Consider the following 15884-nt stretch of genomic DNA (forward strand, 5'->3'; position numbering starts at 1 on the left):
TAACGTGGAGCGGCGCGATCGCTGGGCGCGCTTGACTGTGGGAAGACAAGGCAAGACAGGGCGGCGCCCGTTTGTCTCGCTGGGTAGCGCAATCGGGACACGGGGGACAGTTGATGCCGAAAAGCAATGTTGGACAAGACAAGACAAAGAGAGCATGAACTGCATGCAACGAGAAACCGCTTGCTCAGTCAGAGGTGGCTTTGAGAGGTCTCACTTGTGTGGGCTGCGGGTGGAGATGAGGCGTGGAAGGTCGCGATGATCCAGGCCGGACAATGGTGACAAAGACTGGAGCCCTTGTCTCGCCCTGAATGTCTGAGTTTCCAGGTGCCTGGGCAGCTGGGTGATGAAGGCTCCACGTCAAGGATCTACCACCAGAGTCTCCCTCAAGCATGTGGTTTCCGTACTCGACGGAATATCTTCACTGGGTCTCACTGCACGTTGAGAGGCCGCTTCGTTTAGGCGTGTCGATCATCGATCATCGTGGGTCAGGACGAGATGGAGATCCCCAGGGAGATGAGATGAGGGCAAGTGCCGAGGGACAGACAGCTGATGATGTCAAGATGCCCTCTCTAGGGCGACGATCGCTGGCCTAACGTTGTCTATTTTCCCTGCAAGACCCAACCAACGCCCGTCCGTCTATCAACTGAAGATTCTGTCACGATGATGAAATCGAGCGATTTCCTCCCTGGCGGGTTCCATCTTGTCCAACAAGCCCTCCCTTGGGCGCAGAGTTCCACTTCCCATCTCCCCCGTCTCTGGGTCTGTCAATATTGGACTCAGAGTCTGAGGGCATTCGAAACCTCAATCGTCACCCTGCCTCCCTCGGTTCGGAGCACCTTGACGGAGGACAGATCCTGGACCACCCAGTCTGGCTCGGCGGCGACGACCTGCTCGACCGTATGGCTCGTCACAAGCCCGAGGACCTTGCACCCAGCCGCCTTACCCGCGCGAATTCCGGCCGGGCTATCCTCAAGCACGAGGACCTCAGCATCCTCTCTTTGGAGGTCGAGACGCTCGCGGCCGAGGCGATAGCATGCGGGGTCTGGCTTCCCAACCTCGACAGACTCGGCCGTGACGAGACGATCCGACGGCGGTGTGGGCAGGTCTCGAGCACGGAGCCATCCGGTTACGAGGGGTACAGTACCGGATGTGACGATCGCCCAGGGGCTAGAATCGGCGATGAGAGCCTCGAGCATGGAGCGGGCGCCCGGGATCTCGACAGCTTCATGGCCGTGGTACTTTGGAAGTCGGCCTTCCATCTCTCTCACGTCTGTCAAAAGATCAGCAGCTGCTCGCCGTGGTAGTTCCGTGGGCCGAGCCTAGTCAACCAGGGAGTGGATTGATGCTCAAGAGTGAGGCGGTTGGCCTATGTGTCTGTGGACTGGTGGAAAATAACGCAACTTACAGTCCCAATTGGCTTTTTCGGGGGCTAGGATTTTGAGGATGTCTATGCTGCGGCGTCCATGAGAAGTCTCTAGGATGACCTCGGGCGCAACTCCTATCTCGTTGCCGATCCTGGTGGGATGTCAACTGGTCGGTCCGATGGCGGGTGCAAGTGCACTGTACTCACGTTTCCCAGTGCTTAACTACGGCTTCTGTGGAGTCGATGATGGTTCCATCCATATCAAAGAGGAAGCCATCGAAGGTGATCTCCTGCGGCGGCAGCGAGTAGTCCGGGTGTGAACCCATGTTGTGTGTATGTGTTTTTGGTGTTGGGGTGGTGAGTCAAAGGTGACCGGCTGATGATAAGGCCAGTTTCGTAACGTAGTTGGGCAAGTCGGCTTCTAGTTTCGATGTATGTAAGTTATGTAGGGTGCGGGTTGGCTATTTTATATCTTTGTCGTGGCCGTCGTAATGATGAAAAGGTTTTGGCAGGTATGGATGAATAGGTGAAGCCAAGGTGACCTCGTGGTTGGCTCGTTTTGGTAGCTCCGCTCACCGAGGCGGTATTTCCGCAGAGGTAAAGTGGGGAGCTGACGATGATATTGTCATCAACGAGTTGAAGATGTTGGTAATGAAGTCTAAATGATGAATAGAATTCATTTGGCATAGGTGACGATATTTGGCTGAGTGTTTCGTCGCTGATAGGTCCGTGGGCTATTATTTCGGCGCATGCGCAGGGTGCTGGCCAGGATCAAGTGTGTAGGTTAACGATGAAAGTACTCAGCCATACTACACAACAAACAACATTGATGAATGCATATGCGAACTTGGCCTTTTCGGTCAAGAACCTGACTTGAATTCCCACTAGAATGGAGGTCATCTATGCAGCAGGTGAAGTTCAAGTTAGCTCTAGTATGAGAGTGGAAGGCTGGTACACCCACTCCATCTGACAGTAGAACTACCTAATGATAACGCCGACAGGTGGTTGCAGCACATCAGGCAGGCAATAGACCAATCAAGCCAAACACTTCCGAAACCAACCGCAGATTCGCCACTACCAATCCATATAATTCCCACAACTTTATAGTTGGAATGTGAGCTCAATAGGTGTGAACCCGAGACTCAAATTCTGTGGCACCTACCCTAGATCTTCCGATTCCGGTTGGTTGCCGCTTTAGGAAATCAGTATATGAAGATGCGGGGAGGGTCCTTGGGGGGTTCAAGCCTCCTCTCGACCATAGCACCCGCGTCGGGGATCTTTGTATTAAAGCGAGCTGAGCTGGGACGTGCTGTGCCTGGAAGCAGCATCCATCCGTTGCAAGACGGGGTCCAGTGGCAGTTCTCGTCGTCGGTGGTGTTTGATGCCGTGCCCTCGACTGACAACCCGCTTCTCCCAGCCTCAGGTGATGACGAACACTGACCCCCCACGGGTATAATAACCTTGGATATCCCCCCATCTCCTGCCCCCAGAAGGAACAGGAATCATACACGATGGGTTCGCAGATAGGGGATCCGGATGAGTTGACGGTTCTCGTCACGGGCTTTGGTGTACGTCTATCCTTCTCCCTCCTCCCCCGCATACGCATCACGACGCCACTGTCACGCGAGATACACGAGCTTGTTTGATATCACAGCTGCTGACGCGGGTTACGAGCAGCCCTTTAGGGAGCAGTATCCCATAAACCCCTCGTGGGAGATTGCCAGCGGTCTGCCCTCCCACCTGCCGCCGCTGCGGGCAAAGAACCCGAACTCGCGGCACGTCGCCGTTGCGCTGCCCGAGGTGCGCATCCTGGTGCACCCGGAGCCGATCCGCGTCAACTATCGCGTCGTGAGGGACCTGGTGCCGACGTTTTACAGCGGACAGCGGATTGACCTGGTGATCCACATTGGCATGGCGGGCCCGCGGCCGTTTTACTGCATCGAGAGGAGGGGGCATCGTGATGGGTACAAGCACACTGACGTTGATGGCGAGAGGCCTGATGAGGAGGAGGAGCGTAAGCCTGGGAGCGATTGGCCGTGGCGGGGATTGCCCGAGGAGATTGAGACGGAGCTGAACGTGGAAGACGTGCTTGAGCGATGGCAGGCACACAGTTCGGTAAGTCGTGACGGAGAGGAGGATTGCGTTTGCCGATGCTGATACTATCGCAGGAGGATATGGACCTTCGCATTTCCGAGGACGCGGGGAGGTATCTGTGCGACTTTATCTACTACTCGAGCCTCGCCGAGCTGTGGAAGCTGCAGCAGCCAAGAAAGGTGGTGTTTCTTCATGTGCCGGCCGACGCATCGCATCAGAGCATCGAGAAAGGACGAGAGTTGGCCGTGAATTTGATACGGTCCATTGTCGAGAGCGAGACGGACAAGTCGCGGGAGGAGTAAGGGGGACATGTCAGCGTGTATGCATACGGGAGTTTGTATATCTTTTGTTTCTATCAATGACATCACAAGCCGAGGTTTTCACTACAAAATGCAATTCGGCGACTTGTATGCATCGTTCGCCGACCTGATGAGGGCATCCAATGGAACCGGCTTACAAAATATTCTGCGTGATAGGTTGAATTTAGTAATCCGCCCCGGGCCTCGGAGATGCCGCCGCGACTGGATTGCGGAAATCGGGGACGGGAATATATATCTAGGCCGGATCCTGATAAGACCAACTCCACCTGGGGATATATAGAACTGGACTTTGCATCTTTAACCTACAATTACTCACATAAACTCAACTCTCTGTTATTCAACCATCACAATGTGCAAGAAGGCCACCTGCGGAACCTGCAGTAAGTAACCCCCCCTCACCACCAAAAACACCACTAAAACCCCCTCCTAGACAAGACCTCCTGGTGGGGATGCGGCAGCCACATCTCGTCCGTCCTCGACAGCGTCCCCGCCGCTGAACGCTGCGAGTGCGAGCCCAAGGTCGAGGTCGGAGGAAACTCATACCCTCCCATGGCGGCGTCGCCCAACTGACTCATCCGCAACGCCGCGGCGCTGGTGCTGTGGACGCGTGGGAAGAAGGCCGTGTGGTCGCCTACAGGTGTTGTTGAAGAACCGCTGTGATTAAGGGATGGAATGATTTGATGAGGCGTGGCGTTGGGAGGTGAATAGAAAGATAACCCGGAGATGAGCTCGGTACCGTGGAGTTGGGTTGAGTTGAGTTGAGTTGCCAAAGACAAGATCGGTCAAGTCGAATAGAATGTCTACAGACCAGTAACAAACCGTTCTATCAAAGTGACCATATCCCAAAGTGTATATATATCTGAGATCTCCAACTACACCCTCATTCTTATCTCCTTCTGGCACCCCCACCAGCACCAGCATCACCCCTCTCTGCCAAACTCACCACCTCCTGGATGCCAGCCGCCTCCTGCTCTTCCTCCAGTGCCACAATCTCCTCACGGCAGTCCCACCACTTTTCTTCACTGAGCTCGTACGCCTTGGCCTTGATCTCCTTGATGGCCATGGTCTCAGGCTGGATGTTTTTCCACCGGAGGCTCGTCATCAGGATTTCCTGCCACTCGGCTGATGTGCGTGAAAAGAACTCGCGTCGGCTCTCGAAAGGCTGTCACATTGTCAGAATGATCTCGAAACGGGGTAAAATATGATGCGGAAACTTACTCTGGGGTGTGGGAGTCCGTCATCCACAGAAGTGGCTGTGGTCTCAGTCTCGTCATCCTCCGATGCGGCTACCGAAGGCTCCGAGGAAGCCTCTGAAGAAACTTCGGAAACTTCATCCTGCTTCTTCTTGCGCTTGCTAGGTGTGAACATTTGAGTTGTCTCTTCCTCCTCCTCCTCATCCTCATCGTCCTCGTCGTCTTCATCATCCTCATCTTCAGACTCCTGCAATAATTATTAGCTTTGGAGCTGCAAGTTAAGAGCAAGCAACTCACAATCCAGTCCTCGACAGGTCGGGTAAAGATCTCCTTGCACCCGTCCATCTTTCCTAGATCAATGGCGTACAGATCGTCAAAGGTAAACTCTCGATCCCCCTTTTCAAAGGTACCGCCGTAGATGTAGAGAACATCATCCTGGACAGCCAGCTGAGCGTTGAATCTCATATGCGGGGGTTCCATGGTTACTGGCATCTCCCTTGCTGGTTTCTCATCCTCTTCCTCTTCCTTCTTGGCAAGTTCAATGTCATCGGCGTCCTCAAGCGAGGCACCCGTTTCGAGGGCGGCAAGTTGCCTGAGAAGCTCCTCCTCGTTTGCCTGAGCTCGTCCACGACGTCCACCCCGAGGCTCGGGGGCGGCTTTCTTTTGCTGACGGGGCTTACGGAGACCCATGGGCATGAAACGGTTGCGCTCAATGTTCCAGGCAAACAGCTGATTGAAGAACTCACTGTCCATACCCTCCTCGCTCTGCTCAACGTCGTGTACTCCGCCAAACATGATGCCGCGACCCTTGTGCCAAGTCATAGTTGCTCCAGCTCGAGTAGGGTTTGGCGCGTTGGCCGGCTTCTTTCGCCTCTCCCATCGAACTGCAGGGGGAGTGTTGGGGCTGGCATCAGTAGGGGGCTGGGTGATCCTGAGGTAGAAGCAGTCCTCGTGGACCTTAGGGATCAGGACGTTTCGCTGGGCTTGACTGGGTCCCTTGTTACCCTTTTGCTTGACATTCACTGTCGCCTTGACTCGCGAGTAGCCTCCATACAGGGCCGCGCCCTGCTCATGGGGAAGCAGGGTGAAAGATGATCGAGCGTCTGGCTTGAGCTGCGCAGGAGGCAGCTGAGGGGAGTGCCACACAAAGTTGATGGTGTCAAAGATCCAGAGGTCAGCCAGGTACTTTGTCTGATTCGAAGTATCCTGAAAGCCGCCAAAAAGGATGATGTACTGCTTCCAGTAGGTCATGCGGTGACCGCTCCGAGCAGAAGGGCTCTTGTCCTTGCCCTTGACCTCGATCTTTGTCCACTCCCTTGTTGCAGGCTCCAGCCTCCAAAAGTCCGAGTAATGATGGAAAGTTCCCTGCTTGGGGGAAGAAAACTCTCCGCCAAAGAGGTAGACGTGGTTTGGGTTACCAGCTCGGGTCCAGGCATGGCCAGATCGAGGAAGGGGGGCGTTGGGCGAGGTGACGCAGCGCCACTCATCACGGCTGATGTTGTAGATGTTCAAGTCGTTGTAGAACTGGGCGAGAGAACCGTTAAAGTACTCCCCACCAAACAGCAAAAGAGTGTTGCTGTCATGAGGAGAGGCCATCAAAGTCGACGCAGCTCGAGCCCTTGGCGGCGCCTCACAGACCGTCTCTGTGATCTTGAGGAACTGTTCCTGCTGGCGACGATACTCCTCGAGCACCTCATCAAGATCAACATCCTCGGCGTCACTGCCCTCGATCTTGGCAGCCTTGGTCTTGGCCTTCTTTTCTCCCTTGCTGGCCTGCTTGGCCGCCTTCTCAGCCTGACAGAGGGGGTCAACATCTCAGCGTCGAACGATGGAGGGGCAATATTTGGATGGAGGGGTAGTAGACATGGAGGGGCAAAGCATCTTCGCACCTTTTTGGCCTTTTTGGCGTCGTTATTCTTCTTCTTGTCCTTGGCCATTTTCACGGGATATTGCTCGCACTGTGGATCAGTCCTGGGAAGCTTGGGATTTGAGGCGAAAATCCTGCGCGTGGATGGGGTTGCTCGAGGTTTTGATCAAGTCAAATTCTACCATTCACGACACAGTGTCATTTACATGACATGTACTGTATTTCAACCCAACGGCAACAACGAGCCTGACGAAGAAAGGAAAGGGGAGGTTACTAGAACTGACAAAGGCTGAAGCGGATAAAAGGGATAGTTTTCATCATCTCAATGATTCCATCTTGATGGTCTTTAACGTTTCACAGATCGTGCATGCAGAAGGGTGAACAAGGCCGCGCATCCAGAAGCATCAGTATGACCAAAGCTCTGTTTGCGAGGTGTGAATAAGAGCAAATTGTCCTTGTCCTGAATTCGAATTAAATGACGCTTGTTCTATAAATTATATCTGACATTCCCCTCTTTGACCGACCGCACAATCGTGGGATCCAGCTGTTGGACACTGAATATTCCCACATCTCGAATAATCACCTCCCTCAAATGGCCGAGACGCCTTCCAGAGGTACCTGACCTATTCATCCTTCTAGCGCCACTGACTTTGATACTCACTCGCTGGCTTGTTTCGGATAGCTTCCTGGTAGGTAGGCCACCATGGCCTTGCTGGCACCCTCCATGCAGTACTGGACCACCTCGACCTTGCGATCAGGAGGCGCCAACTTGGCAATTTGCCGAATGTCGCTCGTCCGGGGTAAGAAGAGGGCGTGATCCAGCCTCTTGTATGCATTGTGCAGGTCGCCGAGGTTGTACGGCTGCATGTCGTACAGGTTAAACACCTCGTCGGTTCGATACCCGGGACCTCCCCATGGCGGGCTCGCAAACAGCACCGTCTCGTCCAGGTTGACCCTTAGGTCTGGATGGAGCTCCTCTGGGCGGTTGAAGAGCTTGTCGAGGAACTCGAAGCTGTCTCCGAGGACCCAGGTGATAATGCCTGGTTCAATTCCGTAGACTTTGGAGTTGTTTTGGGCACAGGCAAGAGTTGAAGGGTCGCGTTCAACTGAGATGATGCGGCTCCATCGTTCTGAGAGGGTGAATGCGATGGTGTTTCCACCGGCGCCGGCAAATACGTCGATGAGAATGTGCTTCTTCTTGTCGGTACCGTACATGTCATGGGCGACTTGACTAGGAATATGTTAGGTACAGCTGCCATGAGAGAGTGAAGAGGGGACGGGACTCACTTGGCTACTGGCTCAGGAGTAACGCCAAACCAGGCATCGTCTGTCATGTAAACGCCATAGTCGTAGAGGGAAAAGATTGAATATCGTTGGGCGAAATATCTGAAAAGCATTAGCACAATCCCCCCTGAAAAAGATTTTTGTTATGTCTCACTTTTGAATGTCCCAAGGCACCTCGTGTTTGCCCTCATAATGAAAGCAATCTTCATTGAGAGGGAGCTCCTCTGCTGGGCTCATCGAGTACTCTGCATCCCCCGACGCCATCTCCACCTCTTGGCTGCCCATGATATTCACCTCGTTTGATGTAGACAGATCCGATCAGGTATCATCCTGCGTCAAGTGTAAAAAACTTAGTTTTAACCTCGAGACACTCGTGGCGAGGCAGCTCAAGAGAAAAGGATGGATGAAATTCAGCGCGAGGCTGCCAAATCTAGCTCCCCACAGTACCCACCCACATCGGGACTAGCGCCTTGGCAAACAGCGCCAGAGCTGCAAGGCTGTGCTCGATGGTGACAGCTTGCTCCACGACCCGCCCTTGGAGCTGCAGTGTCGCTGTCCTTCTGACCCAAGACATAACAGCTTTTAACACCCTTCTCCAACCCTATCAGTATTACGACCGGCATATCGAACCTCCCAAAGCGCCATGTTCAATGCGCTGAATCGTTTCATCTCGCGCTTGGACGGAGATGTCCAGCAGCAGAGGCGAGAGGAACGGGGCTCGTTTGGCTTCCAGGTCTTGAGGAACACCAACCTCGAGCTTGCTGTCGAGCCCTGGTTCGACTTTATTGTTGGCATCAACGGACGACCTATTGTACGTACTCTGACCAACCAGCTACTTAGACAAACTCCCGCTAATACACTCAGGATAACCCTGAGCCCGCCTTGTTCTCCCAAGAAGTGAGGAACTGCGCGGGCAGCACAGTCACCCTCGGGCTATGGAACGCAAAGGTAGAGACACCCGTTGTCCATCTCTTAAGCAGCCTACTCACCATCTTCCAGGGCCAACGGACTAGGGAATTGCACGTCCCGGTTCCTGTAGACACGGCGTCGCTCGGCCTCTCCCTCCAATACGCTCCGCTTGCTCTCGCCGCCAACATCTGGCACGTCCTCGATGTCCCCGCCAACTCCCCCGCTGATGTCGCCGGCCTCTTGCCCTATAGCGACTACATCCTGGGCAGCCCTGAGGGTGCTTTGTATGGCGAAGGTGGTCTGGGTGAGCTCGTCGAGGACTTTATCGGTCGGCCGATGCGCATCTGGGTTTACAACAACGAGTACAACGTCACGAGGGAGGTCACAATACAGCCTAGCCGGGATTGGGGTGGCCAGGGTGCTCTGGGCTGCGTTCTTGGTTACGGCGCCCTCCACCGGATACCGCCTCCTCTGAGTGAGCCTGTCGATGCACCAGGCGAGACCATGTTTGATGGAGGTATCAACGAGAAGAGCGCAGACATCTTTGTGCCCGCTGTTGGGGTGCCTGCTGTTGGAGCTGGAACCACAGAGACACCGCCTCCTCCTTCTGGGGATTTCCTCGTTCCAGCTCAGATGATTGGCACATCTCCCGTGAGCGCGCCGCCAAGAGGAGGACACAAGAAGAAGGAACGTCACGGTCACAGTCCCAACAGGATGATGGACGACTACTTTAAGGAGGAGGAGGAAAAGAGCCGAGCCGTTGACAATGCTCCGTCAACCACAGGCTCACCACTCCCTCCTCCGCCAAAAGCACACGGCCCCCCCAGGGCGTCTCCCAAGCCGGAGGCACAGGCGGCTGGAGGTGAAGCAGAATGAGTCCATGGCAAAGTAGCATGCATGTATAAATGATTCCCCCCTTGTTGACGTTGACCTGATCTATTTCCTCGCTTTCTTGCTGGCAAACTTTTTAAAGACTTTCGTGAAATGCCGTCTAGTATTGTACACTGCCTGTTGGGTCCGACATGTCCCCCAGGAAGCCCCTATTCCACATGCAGGGCGATGCTGTCCGTTCTCGATACTCTAGTTGATGAAGTTGACACAGAAGAAATGCAGGATCAAGCTGCAGACGACGTAGTCGGCGAATGCTCTGAGGCAGAGTTAGATATATGCCTAGAAACGGCAGTTGGGAAACGAACCTCTCGGGAGACACTGAAGGGAACTCGGTCTTGTTGGACTGGCTGGTCTGAACTCGCAATGAAGCTGGGTACCACGTCAGCACCCCCTTTACTTGAATACAGACAAGAATACATACCCGTCAGGACAAACTGTCCAACCGTAGCCGAGAAACCAGACAGGAAAGCGTTGAAAGGCTGTATGCTCGTTAGTATCTGGTACGTCTCGCATGATGCGCCCGGAACCTACGTAATTGCCAGCAAGCACACAGTAGAGGAACTGGAGAGCTCCAACGGCCACGAGGAAGACGAGGAAGACGTCAATCAGCTTGGTGCGCTGGGGGGTATCCTGGATGTAGTGGTCGTAGATGTTCTGCAGCACCTTGTCCCAGCTATCACCGCTCTTCTTAGGCTTTGGCTGAGAGGCCGAGGCGGGTGCGGCAGCGCTGGCCTGCGCAGTAGCAGCGGCCGTGGGGGTGATGTCGCGGGCGTTCTTCTTGGGCGCCATGATGCTCTCTCGATCGAAGGAGGGGAGTTGACAGTTGGGGGTGATCGGTCGAAGCGGGCACGTGTATGTGAAGTTGGTGATGGATCGCGGCTTGGAGATAGTTGGTGGTGGTTCATGCTGGTGCAAGCCAGAGCTCCAGATGGACACGAAAGCTCCAAGGTGGGTCGAGACGTGATTGGTCGATATGGTGACGCTAGAATCCGGGGGTCGGGCCCACTTTCGCCGACCCGTTGATGTCGTCAACTTGAATGCCCCGAGCTCCGACGAGCTTCCATCTGTCTTTTGTATTTATTCGTGGTTAAACTTGAAATTGGTTCTTGTTCACTTTAAACTAGCATATCAAGGGGATCAATTACCCACGAGATCATCCAATTGAACTAGAAGCACTCACAATGGTTGGTCTCCAGCTTCATCTCCTGTCTCACTGACTGACACCTGCCATAGGCGGCTCCCAACTTCCACGACCTCGAGATCCCGGCCTATGTACTGGGTGCCGTGACTGCCGGTGGCGGTATCATGGGGTATGCGCGCACGCGGTCCGTTCCATCCATTGTCGCAGGCTGCGCCGTTGGCCTCTTGTGTAAGTCTAGGCCACGTCGTCAACCAATCCTCAGCCACTGACTGTCGCAGACGCCCTTGGCGGCTACCGTATCCAGAACGAGCAGTCCTACGGTGTTGAGCTGGGCCTCCTGGCCTCGATTGTCCTCGGGGGCTCTGCGTTTCCCCGAGCCATCCGTCTGAGGAAGCCGGTTCCCATCCTCCTCAGCATCATCTCGGCATTTGGCCTGTTCACTTTCGGTACTGCTCTGCGAAGGAAAGCTTAGGATTTTCGAGTGAGGAAGTAGTGCGATCAATGCAGTCTGTTATTTCACCATGGTTGCAAGTTGTTGATAGCAAGTTCTTGCCGCCGTACAAGTCCTCGGCGAATAACGCAAGGAGTCAACTAAAGCCATGTCCAATATCGTCCAAGTGCCATGAACGGCAATCATCAATGTCTTGGCGCGAGAGACACTGGTTGTGATGGACTCAAGTTTGCCCCTGGGACTGGTCCCGCTGAGCAGAGGTGGCTTGAAGGGCTGTGAATCTGGTATGCTTCAAAACTCGCCCTTTAGCTCACTACATTTGCCTTGATCGCTGCAGGTTTACCAACCAAAATCGTTAGAAATGTTGAGGTTTCAAGTACTGATTAAAATGCATTCGTGGGATGCAACATAGCTATTTTAGTGACCGTCTATCCAGGGCGATGGGCATCCGCTGGCCTATTTATTGAATGGGAGACCTGGACTTGACAAGATTGAACTCCCGCACGAAGAGTCAGCGTTGCCTTTGCCGAAATCTTCAACATGAAGCTTCGACTGAGCCGCCTGATAGCTTCGGCTATTTTGCTGTCGCTTGGTGTGGGATTCACAATTGTAACCAATGCTGACGGCAACACATTGGGCAATGCCATGATGCCTGGCTCCGGGATATCTCTCCTGTCAGGTTCATACACTGGGGCCTCTGTCGCCTCGGGGACATTCAGCGATGGGCCCTTTGGCATCAGCTCCGGCACAATCTTGACGTCGGGACGGGCAGATGGAGCAACGGTACCCGGGTCAGACAACGACAACTCACAGCCAGGATACATGGGGGGCAACACATTCGACGCGGCGGTATTGAGTCTCGACATCTCAATATCTCCGCCGTTCACCGGCTTTCAGTTGGAATTCGCCTTTGCGTCCAACGACTATGGCGGGTGAGCTTTGAACTTGGCCTTATTTCCCTTGAGAATGGCGTAGCTAATTGATCCCAGCAATAATGACGCTTTGCGTGTTGACGTAGCCAGCAATAGCTTGACGTAAGTTGCGAACCTTTATCCATCTTCCACAAGTATGAAGCGGCTGACAACACCAGAACAATCTTCGACCTTGGCAATGCCTTCATGGACCCTCCATATTCCATCACCCCCCCAAACAGCCTGACGGAGTACGACAAATCCAGCCCGCCTATACTCGTAGGGTTTGCGACGGGCGCCGGAGTAGTCAATGTCAAGATCGCCGTGTATGACCTGAACGACGGGTTCGAGGACAGCGCCGCTCTCATCCGGATGAGAGGCTGTGAGAATTGTCCTGCGGGCCCAGACATCAACTATGAGACAAAGACCGTCACTGTTACCCCTGGGGAAGCAGAGTATTTCTCCACTGTCAAGGCGTCTGGGACTGCTACAGGATACTACATTCAAGGTGTGTCAGCAACTGCAACTACAGACACAACTACGACTGAAGAGACAACTACAACCGCATACACGACTACGACTGAAGAGACAACTACAACCGCATACACGACTACGACTGAAGAGACAACTACAGCCGCATACACAACTACGACTGAAGAGACAACTACGACTGCAGAGACAACTACGACTGCAGAGACAACTACGGACTTTACCACAGAGATAACTACATACTTCACCACAGAGACAACTACAGACATAACTACAGACACAACAACGGTCCCAGATACAACTACGACTATGGACACGACAACGACCATGGATACGTCTACAGCTATAGACACAACAACGACTACAGACACAACTACGGCTGAGGATTCGACCACCACAGCGGATTCAACTACCACCACCGATTTGGACACATCCACGGATTCAACTCTGACAACAGATTTAACTACGACTATCGACTCAACCATAACTGACACAACTACGACGACTGATATTACTACAACTGCTGATACAACTGTGACTACCGATTCAACTGCGGTTATTGATTCAACCACCACCACCGACTTGACAACCACAATAATCGACTCGACCACGACTATCTACTCAAGCGAGACCACCGAAGACTCAACTACAGATAATGGAGAATCGACAACAACCACTACAGATTTGGCTACCATCAACCAGTCAACTGAGAGTCTTGGGGAGACGACCTCCACAGCTATCACTACCTCTGCCCAAATCTCTTCCATAGCATCCACCGAAAGCGACACAACATACGAGTCTTTGACCGATACGACCGAATCTACAGCTGTACTCTCCACCTTGGAGTCGTCGTCCGCCTTGGAGGCCACCCCTACCTCTCAGTCCATGACTGAAACGGCGACTGATTCTACCAGCGGCATTTCGACAACGGAGTCAAACCAGTCTGAGCAGCCGCAGCCTTCTACTACTAGCGGATCATTTATATCCTCTGTGGACACACCTACAGGGAGTGTTGAGTCTCCCGGTACGAATACGCCAGTTGGTCAGTCCTCCACCAGCGCCCTTTTACCAGAGACACTGTCACCAGATACCTCTTCTCTCTCGTTTCCTCTACCCAAATCTTTGTCTACAGGCTCGGACTCACAGGCCCCGTTGAGCACAACATTGTCGGTCCAGGACTCTGTGACCGTCGACTCGACAGCATCCTCGTCACCCCTTGCCACGAGCTTCTCGGCTGATTCTTCTATTCTTTCATCTTCAGACTCAACCTCGACAGTTTCTGGCTCCACCCCCAATGCTTCAAACGTGCCAGCTATAGATCGGTATATATACTTTGGGTGTCTATCGTCTGTGCAAGGCTACCCGAGCTTCAATATCGTCGGTAGCGCAACTGACATGACACCTCGAAAGTGTATATTGATGGCTACCGGGCGGCGGTTTGTGGGCATCCATGATACGTTAGTAGCCAAGCTTGAAGCTCCAGCATGTGACCCTGACCATTGCTTAGATCTTGCTACGCGGCAGATTCCTTGGATTCCGCAGAATTGACTGTGGATGCCAGTTGTGATCTTCCATGCCCCGGAGATCCAACACTCTTCTGTGGCGGGTTTCTGAATGGGGATGCGAGTAGGAGCAAGAGACACCAACTTGACCGACGTATCAGTCGCCGAGATGCACCGCCGGGCATCTTGCTCACCTTGTATTTGTTTGCCGAAGCCAATCAGGAGTCCTCTAGCGAAATCACCGCGGTGAGCACATCGTCGACTAGCCCTGATCGAACTGTAGTCTCGCAGTCGAGCTCTGGGGATATCTCGATCAGCCCAACACTGAGCAACCCTGCCCGAACTTCCACAGCTGGTCTCGGGGATGTCTCGCTCAGTTCGACGCTAAACAACCCTGACCAGACATCCGTTTCAGCGGTTAATTCTGAGGATATCTCACTCGAGCCGACGCTGATAGGCCCTGACCAAACCTCAGCCTCGATGGGAGGCCCTGGGGATGCGTCACTTACCGACTCTCCTCCTTCTGTTCCTACCACCTTCTTGCCTGGTGTGAACCCACCTCCTCTACCCTCGAGCTCATTCAACCCGGGCAACCTGTCGAGGTCCGCAACCTTTGAGGCTATTGTCACAACGGTCGTCTATACCGTGCTCGACCCTCATGACCCGGCCTACCTAACCGTGGCCGAGTTTTGCACAACACTCAAGTATCCTCCCTGCCGCAACTGTCAGTTCCAAAGGATACCGACGGTGGAGATGACGACTATCCTAACCGCCTGCGACGCGTGTGGCTATCATGGAGAGAGCAGCATCGAGCTGACCATTCCGCTGGGTGCTAATCCGGCGTTGATGACGAGCAACCCCTATACTCCGGAAGATGGCCCAGATGGTTCTCCCGCAGCTGCTCACGATGAGAATCCGGGCCCGAAATATAGGCCAAGGCCGGGAGGAGCTGAAGCTAGGCCAACAGTTGTTCCAGTTGGACACCCCCCTTCAAAAGCGAATGGGTATGGTGGACATGACCGGCCTGTTATTCACCATGACGGAACAACTGGAGAGCACAACAAGGAGAATAACCCCCCTGGGGGTAATCATACACCAGTCGGTGAACCTGACCCTTCTCAACATGAGCAAGTTCCAAGCAACGATCATGGCGAGCCTGCCGGACCAGGATATGAGCCGCAAATAGGGCCCGACAAAGATGTCGAGCCATCATCGGCCCCTTCAGTCGAGGCTGTACCAAAACCCGAGCCAGCCGGAGCATCAGCTGACCTAAAGGTGTTTACGGTTCCTATGGCAAATATACCGACGACGCCTCCAGATTCTCCTGTTATCGTGGCAGCCGGCCATGTAGCAAGGGGGATAGACGGCGCATTGACATTCTTTGCTCTCGTAGCTGGACTTTTCCTAATGTTGTAAGATCTTGATCCATGTACATAGTTTTCACCATTCGTTACGATGTTTCCTTTGTC

The 15884-nt window shown here is 53.8% G+C and overlaps 8 protein-coding genes across 8 annotated transcripts; 4 read left to right on the plus strand and 4 right to left on the minus strand.

The window, feature by feature from the left end:
- Positions 1 to 776: 776 nt before the first annotated feature.
- Positions 777 to 1689, minus strand: LRP88_10121 (HAD-like domain-containing protein; the record flags this gene model as incomplete). Its single annotated transcript, XM_083246589.1, has 3 exons — positions 777 to 1270; positions 1406 to 1515; positions 1571 to 1689. The coding sequence occupies 3 exons, from the start codon at positions 1687 to 1689 to the stop codon at positions 777 to 779; spliced, it is 723 nt and encodes a 240-aa protein (XP_083097702.1).
- A 1185-nt stretch (positions 1690 to 2874) lies between these two features.
- On the plus strand, positions 2875 to 3759 carry LRP88_10122 (pyroglutamyl-peptidase I; the record flags this gene model as incomplete). The annotated part of the gene is made up of 3 exons (XM_083246590.1): positions 2875 to 2931; positions 3041 to 3478; positions 3532 to 3759. The coding sequence occupies 3 exons, from the start codon at positions 2875 to 2877 to the stop codon at positions 3757 to 3759; spliced, it is 723 nt and encodes a 240-aa protein (XP_083097703.1).
- Positions 3760 to 4663: 904 nt separating this feature from the next.
- Positions 4664 to 6907, minus strand: LRP88_10123 (uncharacterized protein; the record flags this gene model as incomplete). The annotated part of the gene is made up of 4 exons (XM_083246591.1): positions 4664 to 4939; positions 4996 to 5217; positions 5268 to 6764; positions 6860 to 6907. 4 exons carry the CDS (start codon positions 6905 to 6907, stop codon positions 4664 to 4666), a joined length of 2043 nt encoding a protein of 680 aa, XP_083097704.1.
- Positions 6908 to 7494: 587 nt separating this feature from the next.
- Positions 7495 to 8385, minus strand: LRP88_10124 (RNA methyltransferase; the record flags this gene model as incomplete). Its single annotated transcript, XM_083246592.1, has 3 exons — positions 7495 to 8068; positions 8125 to 8223; positions 8276 to 8385. 3 exons carry the CDS (start codon positions 8383 to 8385, stop codon positions 7495 to 7497), a joined length of 783 nt encoding a protein of 260 aa, XP_083097705.1.
- A 379-nt stretch (positions 8386 to 8764) lies between these two features.
- On the plus strand, positions 8765 to 9906 carry LRP88_10125 (GRASP55/65 PDZ-like domain-containing protein; the record flags this gene model as incomplete). The annotated part of the gene is made up of 3 exons (XM_083246593.1): positions 8765 to 8932; positions 8986 to 9069; positions 9121 to 9906. The coding sequence occupies 3 exons, from the start codon at positions 8765 to 8767 to the stop codon at positions 9904 to 9906; spliced, it is 1038 nt and encodes a 345-aa protein (XP_083097706.1).
- A 115-nt stretch (positions 9907 to 10021) lies between these two features.
- LRP88_10126 (dolichyl-diphosphooligosaccharide-protein glycotransferase) lies at positions 10022 to 10710 on the minus strand (the record flags this gene model as incomplete). The annotated part of the gene is made up of 4 exons (XM_083246594.1): positions 10022 to 10175; positions 10227 to 10290; positions 10343 to 10448; positions 10513 to 10710. The coding sequence occupies 4 exons, from the start codon at positions 10708 to 10710 to the stop codon at positions 10022 to 10024; spliced, it is 522 nt and encodes a 173-aa protein (XP_083097707.1).
- Positions 10711 to 11102: 392 nt separating this feature from the next.
- LRP88_10127 (transmembrane proteins 14C-domain-containing protein) lies at positions 11103 to 11534 on the plus strand (the record flags this gene model as incomplete). Its single annotated transcript, XM_083246595.1, has 3 exons — positions 11103 to 11105; positions 11155 to 11290; positions 11341 to 11534. 3 exons carry the CDS (start codon positions 11103 to 11105, stop codon positions 11532 to 11534), a joined length of 333 nt encoding a protein of 110 aa, XP_083097708.1.
- Positions 11535 to 12053: 519 nt separating this feature from the next.
- Positions 12054 to 15831, plus strand: LRP88_10128 (uncharacterized protein; the record flags this gene model as incomplete). The annotated part of the gene is made up of 4 exons (XM_083246596.1): positions 12054 to 12445; positions 12503 to 12547; positions 12604 to 14235; positions 14577 to 15831. 4 exons carry the CDS (start codon positions 12054 to 12056, stop codon positions 15829 to 15831), a joined length of 3324 nt encoding a protein of 1107 aa, XP_083097709.1.
- Positions 15832 to 15884: the final 53 nt, after the last annotated feature.

The sequence above is a fragment of the Fusarium phalaenopsidis genome (assembly GCF_050370095.1).
Source record: "Fusarium phalaenopsidis strain FUZ10S chromosome Unknown contig_32304, whole genome shotgun sequence".
NCBI lineage: Eukaryota > Fungi > Ascomycota > Sordariomycetes > Hypocreales > Nectriaceae > Fusarium > Fusarium phalaenopsidis.